At 41.0% G+C, this 17,932-nt stretch overlaps 1 protein-coding gene across 2 annotated transcripts in view; it reads left to right on the plus strand.

Moving 5' to 3' along the window:
• ipo8 (importin 8) overlaps positions 1-17,932 on the plus strand; it is a 54,983-nt gene that overhangs the window by 25,250 nt on the left and 11,801 nt on the right. The window contains exons 8-18 of one of the 2 annotated variants that reach the window (XM_068717119.1): positions 1,502-1,586; positions 4,914-5,048; positions 5,289-5,388; positions 6,160-6,236; positions 8,124-8,240; positions 8,429-8,518; positions 9,763-9,928; positions 10,192-10,352; positions 12,413-12,538; positions 12,642-12,717; positions 16,073-16,198. In XM_068717119.1, coding sequence (XP_068573220.1) covers positions 1,502-1,586; positions 4,914-5,048; positions 5,289-5,388; positions 6,160-6,236; positions 8,124-8,240; positions 8,429-8,518; positions 9,763-9,928; positions 10,192-10,352; positions 12,413-12,538; positions 12,642-12,717; positions 16,073-16,198 — 1,259 coding nt within the window. The remainder of the gene's footprint in view (positions 1-1,501; positions 1,587-4,913; positions 5,049-5,288; positions 5,389-6,159; positions 6,237-8,123; positions 8,241-8,428; positions 8,519-9,762; positions 9,929-10,191; positions 10,353-12,412; positions 12,539-12,641; positions 12,718-16,072; positions 16,199-17,932) is intronic. The other variant, XM_068717120.1, reaches the window with a different exon arrangement.

Genomic DNA, 17,932 nt, shown 5'->3' on the forward strand with positions numbered 1-17,932 from the left:
CGCTGTGCAGATGTGCAGGAGCCAAAGCTGTACCACCAGATGCCAGATGGCCACAAACACAGCGCATGCATTACTGTAAACGCTGTCACTGTTACAGCCCCGGCAGTTGCAAACTACAGTATATCCAGGGGTGCTGTCCATGTCTGGTCAGACAGACTGACCCTCAACCTGCACGTGGGGAGCATAAACTCCAGATACTCCACCTGTTGGTGTGGAAGAGGCCGCTTCCCTTCCAGTTGATCATGAACCCCAACTTGGTTTGTTGTGAGATCATTCAGGAAGCGAAGCATCACATCAAAGCGTGGAAAGTGATCCCACCACTGCTAGCATTGAGTCTTGGGCAGCGCTCAGCAGGCTGGGCAGGCTGGTGACTGCTTAACAGCCTCTTGGCGTGGTCCATAGTTACTGTTGAGGGTCTTAAAGGGGGGACTCCATCTGTGGATGCAGGCAGTCGGTGGACAAATCACATATTGATTAACGGTGTGTGCTGCCTTATGTTCTATGAGGTCCGCATGTCCTGGCTGGCTACGCATATGCAAAATTTAGAATCGTGCTCATGAATGGAGTAGAGTATTAGACATATAAGTAGAAGGGACTATCCAATTTAAATCAACGTAGCTCAATGGTAGAGCTACATGTTTCGGTGTATTGTTGCCATTGCAACCGTTGCAGCCACCTAACTTCTGCATAAACTAAACCGAAGGCAAGGCGCAGACTCACTGAGGTGAGGTTTTGCTGTGACAACTAAAACTAGCAGTGGGGTCATACTGTTACAAAGCACAGAGAGCTAAAAAAACATTAAATAAGTCAAATTTAACTTGCTACACACTCTTGTCACAGTGTGGGAAAGCACATTTCTATCACCAGATACAAATGTGCTTTCCAGTGTAGCGTTTAAATATTGTGGAATTAGCAAGCTAGCTAACTAGTGGACAGCTGGCTATGGTTAGCTATCTTGCTTATTCCACCATGCTACACTGGTTACAAAAAATAAGCCGAGCAGTGGTTTGGTGGCCAGCGGCAGCGCTAGGTCTAACAGTCCCTCCACCTCCCTCCCCGTTGCTCTGGAGATGGACAAGCTATATTACCTGTCTAACTAGCCAGCCATCTGTCTCCGGAGTTGAGTCTGCTCTCTTACTGGCAAGCTAAGACAACTAAGAACAATCGCCATTTTCCTTTGTATTTGTCAAATGACCACAGAAACCAGTTCAATGTCCTTTCTACTCCTTTGTTATTTCTATAGCATTACCCATAATCCAGTAGAGGGCGAAGCCTGTGTGAGTTAGTACAACATCAGTTCAATTCAGTTCCATTTAGCTCTGGCTGATCTCTCTTCTGCTCTCCTGCTCTCCCCACAAACTGAATGACAGATAAGGGATGGGAGTTAAATTGTGACGCGAGGCCTGTAACAAATCGAGGATGAGATGGGATGGATGTTTCCAGGGGCGTACACAGGTGATGAAATCCCGGCTGTCACAACATGCTTCTGTCTTAATTACAGGTATGGAAGCCCTGGCAATGTGACAAAGGAGTACTATGAGTTTGCAGACTTTTTCCTGAAGACATATGCAATGGGCATACAGCAGGTAAGCATGTGTCACTGAGACTTGAAGATGTTGGTTTAGATCAGATCAGGATCGGCAATCTTTTCTATAATGTCAGTGTCAATTTGCAAAAATGAACAAGGCTGCTGTGCCATTTTGTGGCATTTTCTAATGGGCATGCCATTTATTTATTAATTCACTGATAGTTATATTATTTCTGGAAGTTTGACCTTGATATAACAATAGAACTGTAGGCCTATTATTATATTGTGCAGGGTCTCCTCTCTGTTACTCAGTCACACATACAATGCCACGTTGAGATGTAGGCTCCTAATAAATCAAACCCTACCTTTCAGGTCGGTCAAACTTCCAGTAATAATATAACTAACTATCAGTGCATACAACAACTTGATCTATGTCTGGTCTGCAATGTTGGGCAAGTTACTCGGGAGGTGTAATGAGTTACTTTTTACTTATTACTTCTGTTCTTCTTTAAGAAGTATTAAGTTTTACTTTTCTTATTACTTACATTACATTACATTACAGTCATTTAGCCGACATTTAGCCATCCAAAGCGACTTACAATTCAGTATCTATCTACACACCGTATACACAGCTACGGGAGCAATTTTGGGGTTAAGTGTCTTGCTCAAGGACACATTGACATGACTAGCAGAGCAGGAGCTAGGGATCGAACCGCCAACCCTCTGATTGAAAGGCGGCTCTCAACTTAGCCACGGTCACCCTTTCGTTACCTTACTTGGTGTAATTACATTACATCCTTGGCACGGTCAAACGTGCCTCAGGCGATATTTGCCTGATGCGATGTGAAGATGCATACTGACCTGCTGTGGTGGACTCATCACATTCTAATTGTACTCACAGTGCATAGCTTAAGGCAAATATTAAGCTATTTAGAATGTATTTAATGTACTTAGTTGTGTTAGTATATAACAACTTTTTGTACCTTTTTATTGTGATCGAAATGTGTTAGATTGCATTTAAACTACCCTATTCTGTCGTATTTGAGGTAACATTTGAGGATATGTTAGTCACATATTATGCAAAATGCAGTTTTTAATGACTTAATATGTGTCCCTGGTGTGTCTGCAGACCCCCAAAGTGTCAGAAAAGACACTTTGAAAAGCCTCCTGTATGTATTCTCTATCTATGAAGTTTCCTACATTCAGCAATACACGCTGCCTTCTGTAGCCTGATTTTGAAGGTACACAGTTTGTGCAATTCTGCTCAAAATATTTTGGCACTGCACATGCTCTTCTTGCAACAAAACAAAACTTTTTGTCCAACTGGGCTGAAAACAGCTACATTTTCTTGTCATGACTTGAGCAGATTTGTGCAGTGTGGTGTCCTCTTTGCCAGATGTTTCCTGGTTACAACACCTGCACTGTATATTATTTGCTTTCTCATGTGTCACTGAAAAAATGTACTGGTATGCCCATGCTGGCATGTGTCGCATGCGGTGCTCACGCTAAAGGCAGGTGCCTCCCTCGCACCTGGAGGGAGAACTTTTTTACGGAGAACGAAGACCCTCAGAAGTGTGCTCAAACTGAGGGCGGCAGATTCACCCAATCTGCTGCCCTGGGGTGATGACGGATGAAAAGGACACGGCTAGCAGGCCAGTATCCTTCAGAGAAATGCGGCTAGATTCTTGGCCCTGATGTCCGGTCGCCCCTGTGGGTTCCCCTACACAGTCTTAGCCCAGGCTCACGTTATCCCGTCCCTGACTTCAGGAGTCGTGTGAGTTTTTAGGATCCCGGGGGACTGTGAGAAGGGGGAGAGGGGCAGAGGCCGAGCCCTCTCTATTTGACTCACCCACTTGGCCTGATGGTGAGCACATTTCCGACACACCGCTCGGTTACCGCTTGGGTGTGTATAAACACTGGAGACAGTTCACACACGAGCCTCACCCAATCTATAGGTTTGCTTTAAAAAAATGGAACTCCTGCGGAGTTGAGATAAGTCTCATCCAAGCTCACGGTCATTTACGCCCCCTAATCGTTGGTTTCTCCTACTCTACGGTGGAATGTGAAATGTGTGTGTGCATTGCCGTTGTGTGGGATTCCTACAACTTACCCAGGGTCTAAGCGAGCCTCCTCTAAGAGGAAATTCCTCTTTTTAGATTTTTTCATTGTCAAAAAGAAAAATTAAGTAAAAGAAGATTGTACAGTTTCCTCTGGGTTTATTTAATCCAATTCAGAGTATATGCTTTTCAATTAGAAAATAAAGAAAAGTAAATCCACAAAAATCAAAGAAAAAGAGTAAAAAAAAACCTTAATCCGTTTTATATCCCAGTGAGCAAGTATTCCAAAGTCTGGAGATTTGCAATCCAGTTGGAAATAGTCCACAAAGAGTAAGTCCTTGTAGTCCTCTCCCCTCGACTGCCCCGATGTTTTATAATCATCAGCTTTTATAGCCAGCTCCGTGGACTGGGGGAAAGCCCAGCCCCCACGTGACTTTCTCGTGTGATGATTTTGTCCCGTGTGGGCACTGCACCTGCACTGGTACACCATAGCCTCTGCTTATGCTGGTACGTACACCGGCCCGCTGCTGGTACTCAGGACTGACGGAACATTCGCTCACAGGCCAAAAACAAGTATTACAATAATACACCAAAGTATGTTGTTAACAGGCTGTGTAGATAATTTAAATAACAACAAGCCATCGAAATAGTAACTAATACAATTGGCAAAGCGTAGGGTTAATCTTTCAAATATATGTACTCTTTGGCGAGGCTATTGACTCTACCAAGCGGGTAGAGTCCCATTCCTAATGCAGTTATACGATAATCAAATATATTAAAACATGATAAATGAGTAAAAAGGTTAATTGTGGATGCGTACGTCAGCGTACATCGTGTTTGAACAGATCCAGCACCAGTACAGTACAGTACAGTACTGCCCATTGTGCTGTACACGCTGTGTGTGTGTGTGTGTGTGTGTGTGTGTGTGTGTGTGTGTGTGTGTGTGTGTGTGTGTGTGTGTGTGTGTGTGTGTGTGTGTGTGTGTGTGTGTGTGTGTGTGTGTGTGTGTGTCAGGCCATACTCATGTACAAGATGTACATCATGTACAGAACACAGCCGGCTCTTTACGAGACAAAGATCCCTTTGTCATCAAGTTACATATATATTTATTTTTGGTTTTTCGTTCATTGTTTTTATTAAACCAGTGCTACTTTATAACACCCTAGTAATTCAATGACCAGAGCATTACATCAAAATGTGCATATCTTCAGCACTTCCAGCACATGCATTATAAGTTGCCTACCCCAGGTTTAAATTTTCATGATTATGTTGCTCAAGCTCAGCTTTGGTTTCTCTGTTGTCTCTTTTGTCATGTATTGTCTGTCCAGGTCCTGCTGAAGGTAGTGGACCAGCACCGACAAAAGCAGTATGTTACTCCTCGCGTCCTGCAGCAGTGCCTCAACTACCTCAATCAGGGCCTGTCACACTCACTGACTTGGAAACACATGAAGCCACATATGCAGGTAGGACAATCATGGAGGAATGTGATAAAGAGTGATTGTGTAGATGAGTATGAAATGTGTGTCATTTTTCATCTAATTATTTGCATTTATTTTTCATTTTCCAAGGTAATAAATAATAATAAGCCTTGTATTACCTTTGAAAATTAAAATGGTGCCATTTTAACCATTAGTTCCTGGCACATACAGAGACAAACAATAAGTGTAACTCTTCTTCTCCTTGTTATTGATCATCTCTTACAGACCATTTGCCAGGAGGTCATCTTCCCTCTCATGTGTTACAAAGATGAGGATGAGAAGCTTTGGCTGGAAGACCCTTATGAGTACATCCGCATGAAGTTCAGTGAGTGCACTCCATTCATCACAAAGCTCGCTCAGCCAAGAGAAGCCAAATCAGGCTGTCTGTTGGCTAATAGATAACACACCATATTTGCTATCAAATATCATTGGTAACATTTTGTAAATGCTCGTTTGAATTATCATGCAGTTGTTAGACAGCCATGTACAGTAGATCATTAGAGCACAGTGGGCTTTTGTTTATGAACTACTACTGTAGTTCAATCAGGACAGACTTGATTAGAATGAATAATAATTTATTACACACATATATATATATATATATATATATGTGTATATATATATATATATGTATATATATATATATATACATATATGTATGTATATATATATGTATATATATATATGTGTGTATATATATATATATATATATATATATATATATGTATATATATATGTATATATATATATGTGTGTATATATATATATATATATATATATATATATATGGCATGACATCTGACAGCAGCAGAGAGAACTTTTTTTTTCATTTGACAGCAAAGATGTGATTGGCTTTAGAAAATCGTTCAGAATCTGGTTGGTTAAGTTAAGGTGAACGCCCACAGCTGATCACAGAGAGAGAGAGACTGAGAGATTATGAATGGAAAGGAGTGTAAAGAGAGCTAAGCTTCATTTGTGACCTTTCAGCTGCATCGTTGCCATTGTACATAGTGGTGGAGAAGGGACGTCTGCATTCTTTTTTTAAATGTTGTTTGATTCCATTCTTTCTGTGAGTGTGGTTTTGTCTGTGTTGCAGACCTTTATGATGACCAAGCCCTACCAGCCACTGCTGCCCAGGGCGTCCTCTATAAAGCTGCTCGCAAGAGGAAGGAGGTGAGAAGGAGCATCGGTCCTGAAGAACCGATTTACTCAACTATGGCGATTCTACACAATTTGTAGGCAGCGGCTCTTTGCCTGAGTGTATTAACCTTTTGAGACTTTATACTTTTACTCCAATACGTTTGTCTGATGACGCTGGGTTACTGGTGGTCATTCATTTGACATACAAAGCACAGCAAAGATATTCCCTTTGTTTTCTACTTGCCGAAGTGCTTTTTTGCTACATTTTATTTGAAGCTGCACTAATCAGATCAAATACGATAATGTAATTTGAAGGGTGTTGTTTGTAGTGATGAACCCACAGAGAACTGTCACTCACAGTTCCCCTCAGTTACGCAGCCTTTTAGCTCATTATTTGGGTTTTCTGGCCCGTAAACTATGCTTTTCCATTTCTAGCAGCAGCATGTAGCTGTGTTTACTGAAAAAGATCTGATAAACCCACGGTACGCTATCTGCGACACTTTACACAGGAGTGCAAGCAGCAGCCCAAGTCAGACCTTCACCTGAGGCAGGGGGCAGGGGGAGTACTGAGTGGGTCAGTCAGGGACCACGTCAACATGCACCAAATATACCAGTTTTTGCCCTTATTCCGAAAAGGCGAATATTCCTATTAAACTGTATACGTAGCTAATGTAAAGGAGTCCACTAGCATTCCCATTTACATGCAGCCATGCATATTCTGATTGAAATAAAACGACCCCATGCCGCATCCTCATCACCGAGGCTAGTGAATCCCACGTTGACACCATTCACGGCTTTGTTTGACGGGTCGAGGCCCTAACATGTCGTTCATCACGTGAAAATATGCAAAGTGAAGTGGCATGAGCGTTTGTGTCATTTTGCTTCTTTGCGTCAAAATGTGTTTTTTCAAAGTTTTCCCCCGGTGGCGAACTTGTTCAACCGTGCGAACACAGCTTTGTGAAAAGGTCATCATTGCGGTATTTGCGCATATCCATTCATAATGCTTATGAAAGGCATGCGCCTCTACTCCAGCTTTACGAACTGTTGTCTCGTTGGTTTGTGTACAATACACAGAGCTGGTCATGAACAGGAAAGAGGCCATGCGTTACAAGGTGCCCTAAAACCCCTTTTTAGACACTCCTACATGTCCAAAGAATGTTCTGAAAACCCAAATAATATCGATGTCTTAGTCGGAAAAGGCTCCATTCAAAATAAGGCCCAATACAGAATATCCAAACAGAATATGTTGTTTACATGAACCATGTCAAATTCGGAATATTGTGGAATATGGGTGTGCATGTAAACGTAGTCAATGATTCCTTCAGCCAGAGACCGAAGGATCATAGTTTACAAAAATACAGCACAGTGACAATACATATTATACATATTTCATACAGCAGACGAATATATGCGAGGTCCGCTGGATGGATGGATGATGGATGAATGCACTGACGAAAGGGTCAAAAAGTGCAGTATGGGAGTATTGCACTGCAATACATGCAAAGAAGATCAATGGCTGTTTATTTAGAAAAAGTTGAAAATAAATCTTTTGTAGCATTTAATTAAACAAATGCTTAATGGCATTTAAAGATTTTGATTGCAGTTTGTCGTAGGCCTATTCTATATTTCGACACTAAGATTAAAATTTTTACTTCAAACATAATGTTTCCAATTATTGGTTATTGGTCTTCGTAAGTACTAATAAATAGTATTTGAATCAACCGTAAAATAATATAGCGGTCGAAACAACAGATATGCTTTGAATCAATCTGATTGCAGCCAATTACATTGTGCAAGTAGGAGGGACAGATATGTTTTGCATGGTCAGATACCATGGCGACATGCATAACATTTTACAATAAGCTTTAATTTCTGCATCATCCTTTTCTACATGTAAGCTTTGTGTTTTCCTCTTGGCAGGTTCTTCCTCAGATGATGGAGTTCTGCCACCAGATACTGATGGACCCATCTGCCGACCCTCGCAAGAAGGACGGGGCACTGCACTGCATCGGAGCTCTGGCTGAGCTTTTACTGAAGGTATACGCCCATCCACAGATACACCTGTGTGTGTGTGTGACCTTCTCTTCCTGTAAAACAGGTTGGATGGAGCCTGTAAAGTTTAGAGTTATTTTAATCCACTTGTTGCCTCTTTTGTGGTTCAATAATCTCTGAGGCTGTGTGTTGTGTGTGTGTGTGTGTGTGTGTGTGCATTTCTCAACCTATAGAAGCGGATGTACAGGGAGCAGATGGAACTGATGCTGCAAAACTATGTCTTCCCTCTGCTCAACTCTCCTATGGGTTACCTGCGAGCCAGGGTGAGTGTACCCCCTCATCCCTCCTTCACAGGGCTAATCTTTTTATCATTCCATTAAACCTGTGTGTATGTTAAACCTGTATGTATGTATGTGTAGCTATATATATATATTTATATTTATATTTATACATATACAACGATATGACAAGCTTTGTCTAGCACAGACGCTACAATTTCTGAAAAACCCCTCCACGACTACCCAGACAATGAGTCGATGCTTCCTCGGGCTGTTCCTGCAGGGTGTGAAGGAGTGTGAATGGTTAGTTAGAGTCCTGATGGGCAGGTGGCACCTTGCATGGTAGCCCCTGCCTTCAGTGTATGAATGGGTGTGAATGATGACATGTTGTGTTAAAGAGCTTTGAGTGGTCGAAAGACTAATAAAGAGATATACAAGTACAGTATATTTACCATTCGAAGGATCGTGGTTATACCTGGACCTTCGTCGTGCCTCGGCCATGGCTGTCCCTGACACACACACAACTACTATTATAACTACTATTATTATTATTATTTTTATTATTAGTCACATTTCTATTACCATTACTGTTACTATTACTGCTGTTGTTATCATTATTATTATGTTATATCCAAGGCTGCTGTTATTATTTGTGCTACTACTGCTTTTACTTAACTTATATGTATCATTTATATCATATGTTGTAGTTCCATTATGTTGTACATTCTGTACACATGACATCTATTACACTTCTTGCTATCCTGGGAGAGGGATTCCTCCTCTACTGCTCTCCTGGAGGTTTCTTCATTGTTTCGCCCGTTAAAGTTTTATTTGGGGGAGTTTTTCCTTTTCTGATGCGAGCTTCTAAGAACAGAGGATGTTGTGTGCTGTGCAGATGATTAATGGACATTACAGTCATTTAGCAGACGCTTTTATCCAAAGCGACTTACAATAAGTGCATTCAACATTGGTAATCAAGAGAACTACTAGTCACCAGAAGTCATAAGTACATCTCCTTGTTTACACAAGCATCTAAGAGCATGAAGCAGAGCAAAAGTACATTGCAGAAACAAACAAATACAATAAGTGCAGCAAACCAATATGAATAAATTAAGTGCAACAAACTAGTATGAATACAATAAGTGCTGAGTGGAAGGCTCAGGGTAGTACTTCTTGAAGAGGTGAGTTTTCAGCCTGGACCATTAGATATGTGTGGTTTCAGATATCTAAAAACTGTATGCACTGAGATGAAACATTTATGGGTGTTGTATTCATTTGTGCTTTGGCAGTCGTGCTGGGTGCTCCACTGCTTCAGCCCACTGCGTTTCCATGATGAGCTGGTGCTCAGGAATGCTGTGGAATTGGTGAAACAGGATCTGATTGACGACAAGGAGATGCCCGTTAAGGTGGAAGCTGCAATGGCTCTACAGACGCTGGTCAGCAACCAAGAACAAGGTGTGTGGAGGAATTTAGATGTTATTTTACAGTCATCTGTAGTACCACTTCAATCAACTGATACTGCTGTAAAGTTGAGAATAGAAAACGGGTGAAAAGACTTAAAAGGATGACGCAAACCAGTGGATGAATATGGCTAATGCAAAAAGTGCAAATATGACCATGAACAACTTTTTTTTTTGCCTTACCAAAGTTATAAAGATATATAAAATGATATGAAATTACATATACTGTGATTCATGCTCTTTTATGCACGTGTGTAGCCAAGCTGTACATCAGGCCATACATTCGGCCGGTCATGCAGGAGCTGCTGCATGTGGTGAAAGAGACGGAGAATGATGACCTGACTAACGTTATTCAGAAGATGATCTGCGAGTACAACCAGGAGGTGGCCGCTATCGCTGTGGACATGACGCAGAACCTGGTAGGAACACAACACACATTCTGGCATCCTGACATGAAACACTGGTTTCTCAAATTAGTTATTAACCAATAAGCACAGCAGGAGGAATAACGATTAGCCAATCAGCAAGGACTAACGCAATTGCTCTCTGAGGCAAATTTGTGATTTTGGGCTATACGAAAATAAATTGAATTGAATTTTCAAGCTGTTGTGATGGATCTATATGCTCCAACACTTCAGAGAAATTCTAGAAAATAGACCAGTGATATGTCCAAAACATATGTAATAGACTTGAATCTATCACATGTAGGATCCAAAGTTGGTTTAATTCCAGAAAATCTTTTTTTCGACCAATGAAGTCAGTGTACTACCTTTAATTGTACATTAACATGCCGTTGACAAAATAGTGGATGATGAGTAAATCATTTGTATAATTTTCTGCCAAATTGCATCTAGCATTTGGTCATCTAAGTCCTCTTCCCATTTGATTGAGAAGGTCATAAATCCTTTTTTGACGTCTTGCGCCTGTATTGGTCTCGTGCCTTGTTGGACTCAGAGTTGTCTTGGTCTCAGGCTCAGGTATTGAGAACTGGTCTAATTGTTTCCGACTGCTGATTTGGGATCATTTGTACAGAACGTTGCCTGATTCCACCATTAAAGTGATTCCTTTATATGCATGCACTGCTACAGAGGCTTTGCAAAAAATAAAAATTTTGGGCTGTAACTGGATTTAAAGTCAGTTCTATGAGTTTGAGAAATGCAAGGATAGGGGGAGGGAGTAATGTCACGAGAGATGTGAGAGAGATGTTATCAAATGCAGTGCTGTGACGATCCTGATTGGCGGTGCAACGGATCATAAAACTCACGCTTCGGATCGTATCACGGATCAGATCAAAAATCGGATCAGCACAGAAGAAAAAGGGAACAAATATAACTTTCAGACTATGCAGATACAGATCCCTTTGTTGTTTTATTATAGCAGCTGGTCTACAAGGCTCCAGATTTTTTTGACACCGTCCCAAAAATCATTTCAACCACTTTGAAGTTAATAAACCATCAAAAATTCTTAATGTTATCCTTTTACTTTGTTAAAATAATTCATAGTATTTTTTTGTATTTTTAATGATTACTAGAGCTAGTGTAAACAGGTTATAGTTCTCTCTCTAAAATCTATTTATTTTGCAGTGAAAACATTTCCTTCAAACAACTGGATTTATTCAAGTTTCTCACCAACACTACATTTTCCAAGATCGCATGTGAACACATCATGACAACATTATAATTTACCTTTGCCCGATGCTCATTTTCACCAAACAGAGCCTGAACCCATCATAATGTAACCGAACGGAACATTCGTTTGTTGTACCCCGCCGCGGCGGAGGAGGGTCCCAGCCAAACCCCGAGGCCCCCCCCCCCTCAGACCCCCCCCGTCGGACTTACGCACAGAGACGAGGTGTCCACCTGCAGCCGAAGTGAAAAACAATTCCAGAACTGAATCGAGCTTTACATTCAATCCGAAAAAAAACTTTTCCTTCACTTATTTTTGAAAACGTTGTATTTTTCAAAGTTCTTTCAAATGATCAAAACTATTGGCCTGGATTTGGCTCCATACAAGTGGTGTTATATTCAGAGCCTTTTATCCAAGTATTCATGACCACAACCCCTTCACGCCAAAACAAATAGAGCCACTTACCTCATACTCCTACGGCACCTCCGATGGATGCCTTGCCTCTCTGCCAAACAAATACATATTGTGGATTATGCTGGGTTGTCAACTGTGTTTGGTCCTCATTCCAAACATTGTGGGCTGAAGGTATTTGTCCCATTTTTGTGGATTTTTCTTGGCAAGTTAGCTGAGACCTTAAAATAGTTTCATAACAGAAGGCATATAATTTCATGTTTGACAATGCCTTAAATATTCTTCATTTGGCTCTCTTAAACTTGCAGATGCATTGTGGTTTTCTGTGTCTTGATGTGTCCGTCTGTGACTGCAGAAGATGTTGACTAAAGTGTGTGTGTGTGTGTGTGTGTGTGTGTGTGTGTGTGTGTGTGTGTGTAACCGCTATGTGTGTGTTTGACAGGCGGAGATTTTCACTAGGGTCCTTCAGAGTGAGGAGTACGAGGAGAACGAGGACAAGACTGTCATGGCTCTGGGCATCCTAAGCACCATCGACACCATCCTCACAGTCATGGAGGACCACAAGGAGGTCTCACTCACACACACACACAACCGTCACTGATATCATACATGCTGTTACGGTATCGTATGTGATATTTGATACTATATCATTTTTTCATTCTACCTCTCAGATCACTCAGCAGTTGGAGGGGATCTGTTTGCAGGTGATCGGTCTGGTCTTGCAGAAACCCATCATAGGTATGGCAGGTGTGTGCACGGGCAGTCCAGTGTTTTTACATGGACACACTCACTTACACCCATACGCACACACACACTCTAAATCAGGTCCCTGCTGTTTCTACATTTTGCTGCTCTCAGATCATCCTGAACTGTTGGTTGTTCATCACAGGTTTACTTTGCTTCTTTACATGCTGCTGCGTCTTCTTCCCTTTCCTCCAAAGAGCGTTTGTGCACTTATGAGTCAATGTTCCACAACTGATTTGATTCATTCCACAGACTGCAGAAAGAAATGTGAGACGTGATTCTGTGATGTTACCCAAAGGTTTCTACAGGAATGTTTTCTAAACTGGAGTTCTGGGTTACTGCTCGCTGCCATTATGGCAGAGCCATAGCATCCATGTCTGGCAGAAGAGGTGAGAGTTTCAGGAGACTGCTACTTAGTGCAAAACAATGGTCATGTTACAGGTAGCCAAGACATTGGTATGCTACTTTTCAGTAGCATTCTTGCCAGCTGGGCTACTTGTACTTTAAAGCTGTCCTTCAAATTATGAAATTACAAATTGATAAAACTCTCTCAGGAAATGAAAAATGATGGAAGGTTTGTTAATCAACCTGCTGCGTTTCTCTATTCTTGTATTTCTATTTAAAGATACCCTGTGAAATCTTCTACTTACAATGACGCACATGCATGTACACAGGAGTGACACAATCTACATTCCCTCCAATGGTTTCACACTATTCCACTGATGCACAGGTGGAAGTAGTTGGTCAAGAAACACTTGCAGTGAAGAATAAGACTGTAAATAGGGCTGGATATTAAATACTTTAGAAATTAGCTTTTCAAATGTGTTATGAAGAAAGACATGTATTTAACACAATTGTTAGAGCTCAAGGATATCCCCAATATGTTTTTGTCAGAAATACTGAATGTAACCATTCACAGGGCACCTTTAATGTATCCTCTCTCTTTGATTTGACGGTAATAACCTGCAGTCTTTTTCTCTTCAAATGATGAAGAGAAAAACAGATGCTAAAGTTGCTTTGAAGTTTCGGCTGTAATGCAAATTAAAGCCCAGTAGTTCTTTAGGGATTTCATTTTGTTCCTCTTTGGGTTTACTATCTTTATTGTTTTCTATGCATTTGACGGTGTAAAATGTATTCTTGATCAGACTTTTTGCTCTGTTGTTGTCTGTCGCTCTTCAATGCAGCTGTTCATGTGGGGTGCAAATATACACACAATACAACACTGTGTGTGTGTGTGTGTGTGTGTGTGTGTGTGTGTGTGTGTGTGTGTGTGTGTGTGTGTGTGTGTGTGTGTGTGTGTGTGTGTGTGTGTGTGTGTGTGTGTGTACATATTAAACTGCAGGTGCTAGAGGTGATGAGAGGTAAAGAAGAAAAGAAAGTGTGTGTGTGTGTGTGTGTGTGTATGTGAGCGTGATCCTTGTAATTGCCTTGAGGAGGACTGTATCTCTCCCACTTGGTTAATGGATTCATAGATAATCCCTTCCTGCCAGAAAGCTGTGTTCAGGTAGAGGCAGGTAAAGCTGAAGGAGGGGCTCATAATGAAAAAAATGAAAGCTAGAGAAGTCGTGTTTCTGCAGGAAACATATACCACACTCACATACACGTGTGCAATCTAGCACAGCGGTGCTCTTTACCTCTTACTTTATTGCACAAATCCAAATGGGTGAAGGAGACAAGGAACTGAACACATCAGTGTGGTCCTCATAACCACACGGAAGACCTTCTTTAGGGTTACTACAGCTTCTTCAGAACTGCGACTTTGGACCAAATCCCAGAATTCGCACTCAAAACTGCTACCAGTGTGTAACTGCTGTTTGTTTTAATCTGTGCAGACACGGAGTCACGTAGAGACGGATCTGGCAATGAAAGATACAATAAGAAGATAAAATCTTCTTCCCTAGAATTTTGTATTCATTTTGGTCCTCATTTCTATCAGTTATGATAATATTGTACTCACCCCATTAATGGCTGAGATCTGGGAACACATTAACATGTGATCTGTATGTGGATGCATCAAATCAACAGGGACATTGGTCCATGGGCCTTTGCATTTTCATCTGGTATTAAGGAGCATTATTGTTATCTTAAAGCTGCCCGCACTATGATCAGATCTCAATATGGAAATCAATAAGGTTGAACTGGCTGACACAACGCAAAGGTTGCTTCACTCTCTACAGGCGCTGGCAAAGCCACGTCAGGGTCAGTTTCACTGTCACTTGCTTTTTTCGATAGATTTTTACAATTTCTACCCATTTTTCAGCCTTTCCACTAGCCTGTAAACAACTAACCGGAGCTCAGCTCCTCAACCCCACTGCTTTAGAAAGGGATAAAACTATTCCTTAAGTAATTGGCATTTTAAGGTGGAACTAAAAATCCTCCTGTTCTATGCTTTTTGATATTTCCAATTTCATAGCATAAAAGATGCTTTTCAGTTGTATTGCCTATTATAACTTTTAGCCTTTTGGGAAAGTGTTTATACAGTGCAAGTTTGTGAAATGTTCCTTCATCTTTGTTGTAGTATGTGGTTAAGGGAGGAAACTATGTTTGTTTAATCAGACGTCAAATAGCTGTTAAAGGCCACACAAAATGTACAATAACAGCAACACAAACACAATCACGGATAAATCAGCAGGACGGACTCAATATTAAGGGGACTGGTGTCGTCTCAACAAACAAAAACAATCCCACTTACTTCAATTTACAAAACCAAAGAATATATATATATCGGCAAAAGAAATACTTGTCTATCTATATCGGTGAAAAAAATAACATCAGACAGAAAAGAATACACAAAGGACAATGCAACCAACTTACCACTGAACCCTGCCCAACCCCAAGAGCACAGATCTAGTGCCTCTTTGCCAAATCCTCTAAAGCTTTGTCTCCTAGGAGTGATTCCTGACAGTAAGGCAAAATGACTAACGGCAGTTTGTCTTACTTGCCTCCAACTGTCACATTAAAGGTGGACTCTGCTATTCTATTCCAATACACGTTTTGTCAAATTAAGCAGCTTCTCTTCACTATTGGCTATTATCTGTTCTTTGTGTGCGCTTAAATCTGGAATAAGCACGGCCCTTGCTTTGAAAATGGGAAACAAACAAAGCGGCTTGTACCAGCTTCTCTCTAAGAGCCTTAATATTGCTCGCATTAATTGCATAATGGTGTTGTCCTTTACACCTAAACATGTTTTCCCTTGTCTCGGTTTGTGCTGTTCACTGTGAATCTTGCAAGTGAAGATCTTTTTATATATATATAAACACATTATTACACTGATCCCACTTTAGCTGACGTTCTGCAGGTGTAGTGAAGGCATGTGCATGTTTTAGATTCATTAACAGTCCTTTCCTGTCTTATGCAGAGTTCTACGAGGAGATCTTGTCGCTGGCGTTCGGCCTCACCTGTCAGACCATTTCCCCCCAAATGTGGCAGCTTCTTGGCGTCTTGTACGAGGTGTTCCAGCACGACTGCTTCGACTACTTCACAGGTATGTCAAGTGAAGTGAATTCATTATTTGTCATAAGGGCTCTTTGGCTCTGAGTTATGCTCTGCTTCTTGCTCTTAGATGCTTGTTTGGAAAAGGAAATGTACTTATGACTTCTGCTGACTAGTAGTTCTTTTGATTACCAATGTTGAATGCACTTATTGTAAGTCGCTTTGGATAAAAGCGTCTGCTAAATGACTGTAATGTAATGTAAGGGGGCAATTTGTGTTGCAGCGAGCATAAAAACAGATGACAAAAAGCATAGGCTTCAATATAACATAGAAACATACAGTAGTTGACAGATGATCATGATGATCTTGATCAAATTAAAGCTCCATTGATAGATTTTACACCCACGTTGACATATGTTGACAGATCTGTAAAGTTGGTATGATGAACATGGTAGCTAAAGGCTGCAGACACAGAGCAACATTAGTTACCTGATGAATGTAACTCCAATATTCACTATCCTTTTAGCTCTGTTTTGGTTTCTGCCAACTCCTGAGAAAAATGTCTGCTTGCAAACCTTGTCTGCTGTCAGGTACTGGGCAGGTAGTGTATGGTGGCTTTTGAATGCTCAATAGAACTCCAAAGAGCTGCAGAGTTGGATTGTGATGAGTGACAATTAAATTCAATTTCAATTCAATTTGATTTGTACAGCCCAATATCACAAATCGTCCTCAGACACAATCAAATGTCGTTGAATGATGTTGTACGTTGCGCAATCTGTACAATATGTACCACATCCTCTGTCCTTTGACTTGAGGAAAAACTCCCCCTAAAAAACTCTAACGCTCGAGAAAAGGTTGAAACCTCAGAGACTGCAGCTGAGGAGGGATCCCTCTGCCAAGATGGGTAGAAGTGGAGTAGATGTCATGTGTACAGAACATAATGACATTACAACATAGTCAATGCATGTGACAGAAAAGGTACATGTAATGAGAGTAGTAATAGCAGTAGTACATTACATTGTACTGCTACATTTAGCAGACGCTTTTATCCAAAGCGACTTACAATTCAGTGTCTATCTACACACCGTAGACCGCCGACCCTCTGATTGAAAGGCGGCTCTGCTCTCCACTTAGCCACGGTCACCCACACCCACCCGCAGTAGTAGCACCAATAATAGCAGAAATAATAATATAAAAATGATTACTACTAATAGCAGCAGTGGATATGATAGAATAAAAACAATAATAGTAATAGAAACACGACAAATAATGATAATTGTAGTATATATATATATATATATATATATATATATATACACACATAACCCCAACCCATGGAAACCTGGGTGATGAGAAAGCACAGACTCCAGAGAAGAAGCTAAGTTAGTACCATGCATTAATTGGAAACGAACGCATACAGATGGAGAAGGAGAGGAGGAGAAAGGAGCTTAGTGTATGACAGGAAGCCCCCAGGTAATCTAGGCCTATAGCAGTATGTCTCTGAGCTGGTCCGAGGCAAACCTGAGGCAGCCCTAACTATAAGATGTTATCAAAGAGGAAAGCGTTACGCCTACTCAGACTGAAACTAGAAGTGAGTAGAGGAGCTTCATAGCTGAAGGCTCTGGTTCCCATTCTACTTTTGGAGACTGTAGGAACCACAGTGTTCTACTGGTAGGGTAGAGTACCATCAACTCTTTAAGATACAGTATAATGGTGCCTGACCTTTTTAGGGCTTTCCTAGGTAAATCCTGATTGAATATAAAAAAAAAAAACTATTGTAGATTTG

The sequence above is a fragment of the Cebidichthys violaceus genome, unplaced genomic scaffold (assembly GCF_023349555.1).
Source record: "Cebidichthys violaceus isolate CVI_PGR_0920_01 unplaced genomic scaffold, fCebVio1.0.p SCAF_21, whole genome shotgun sequence".
In the NCBI taxonomy this organism is placed as follows: Eukaryota; Metazoa; Chordata; class Actinopteri; order Perciformes; family Stichaeidae; genus Cebidichthys; species Cebidichthys violaceus.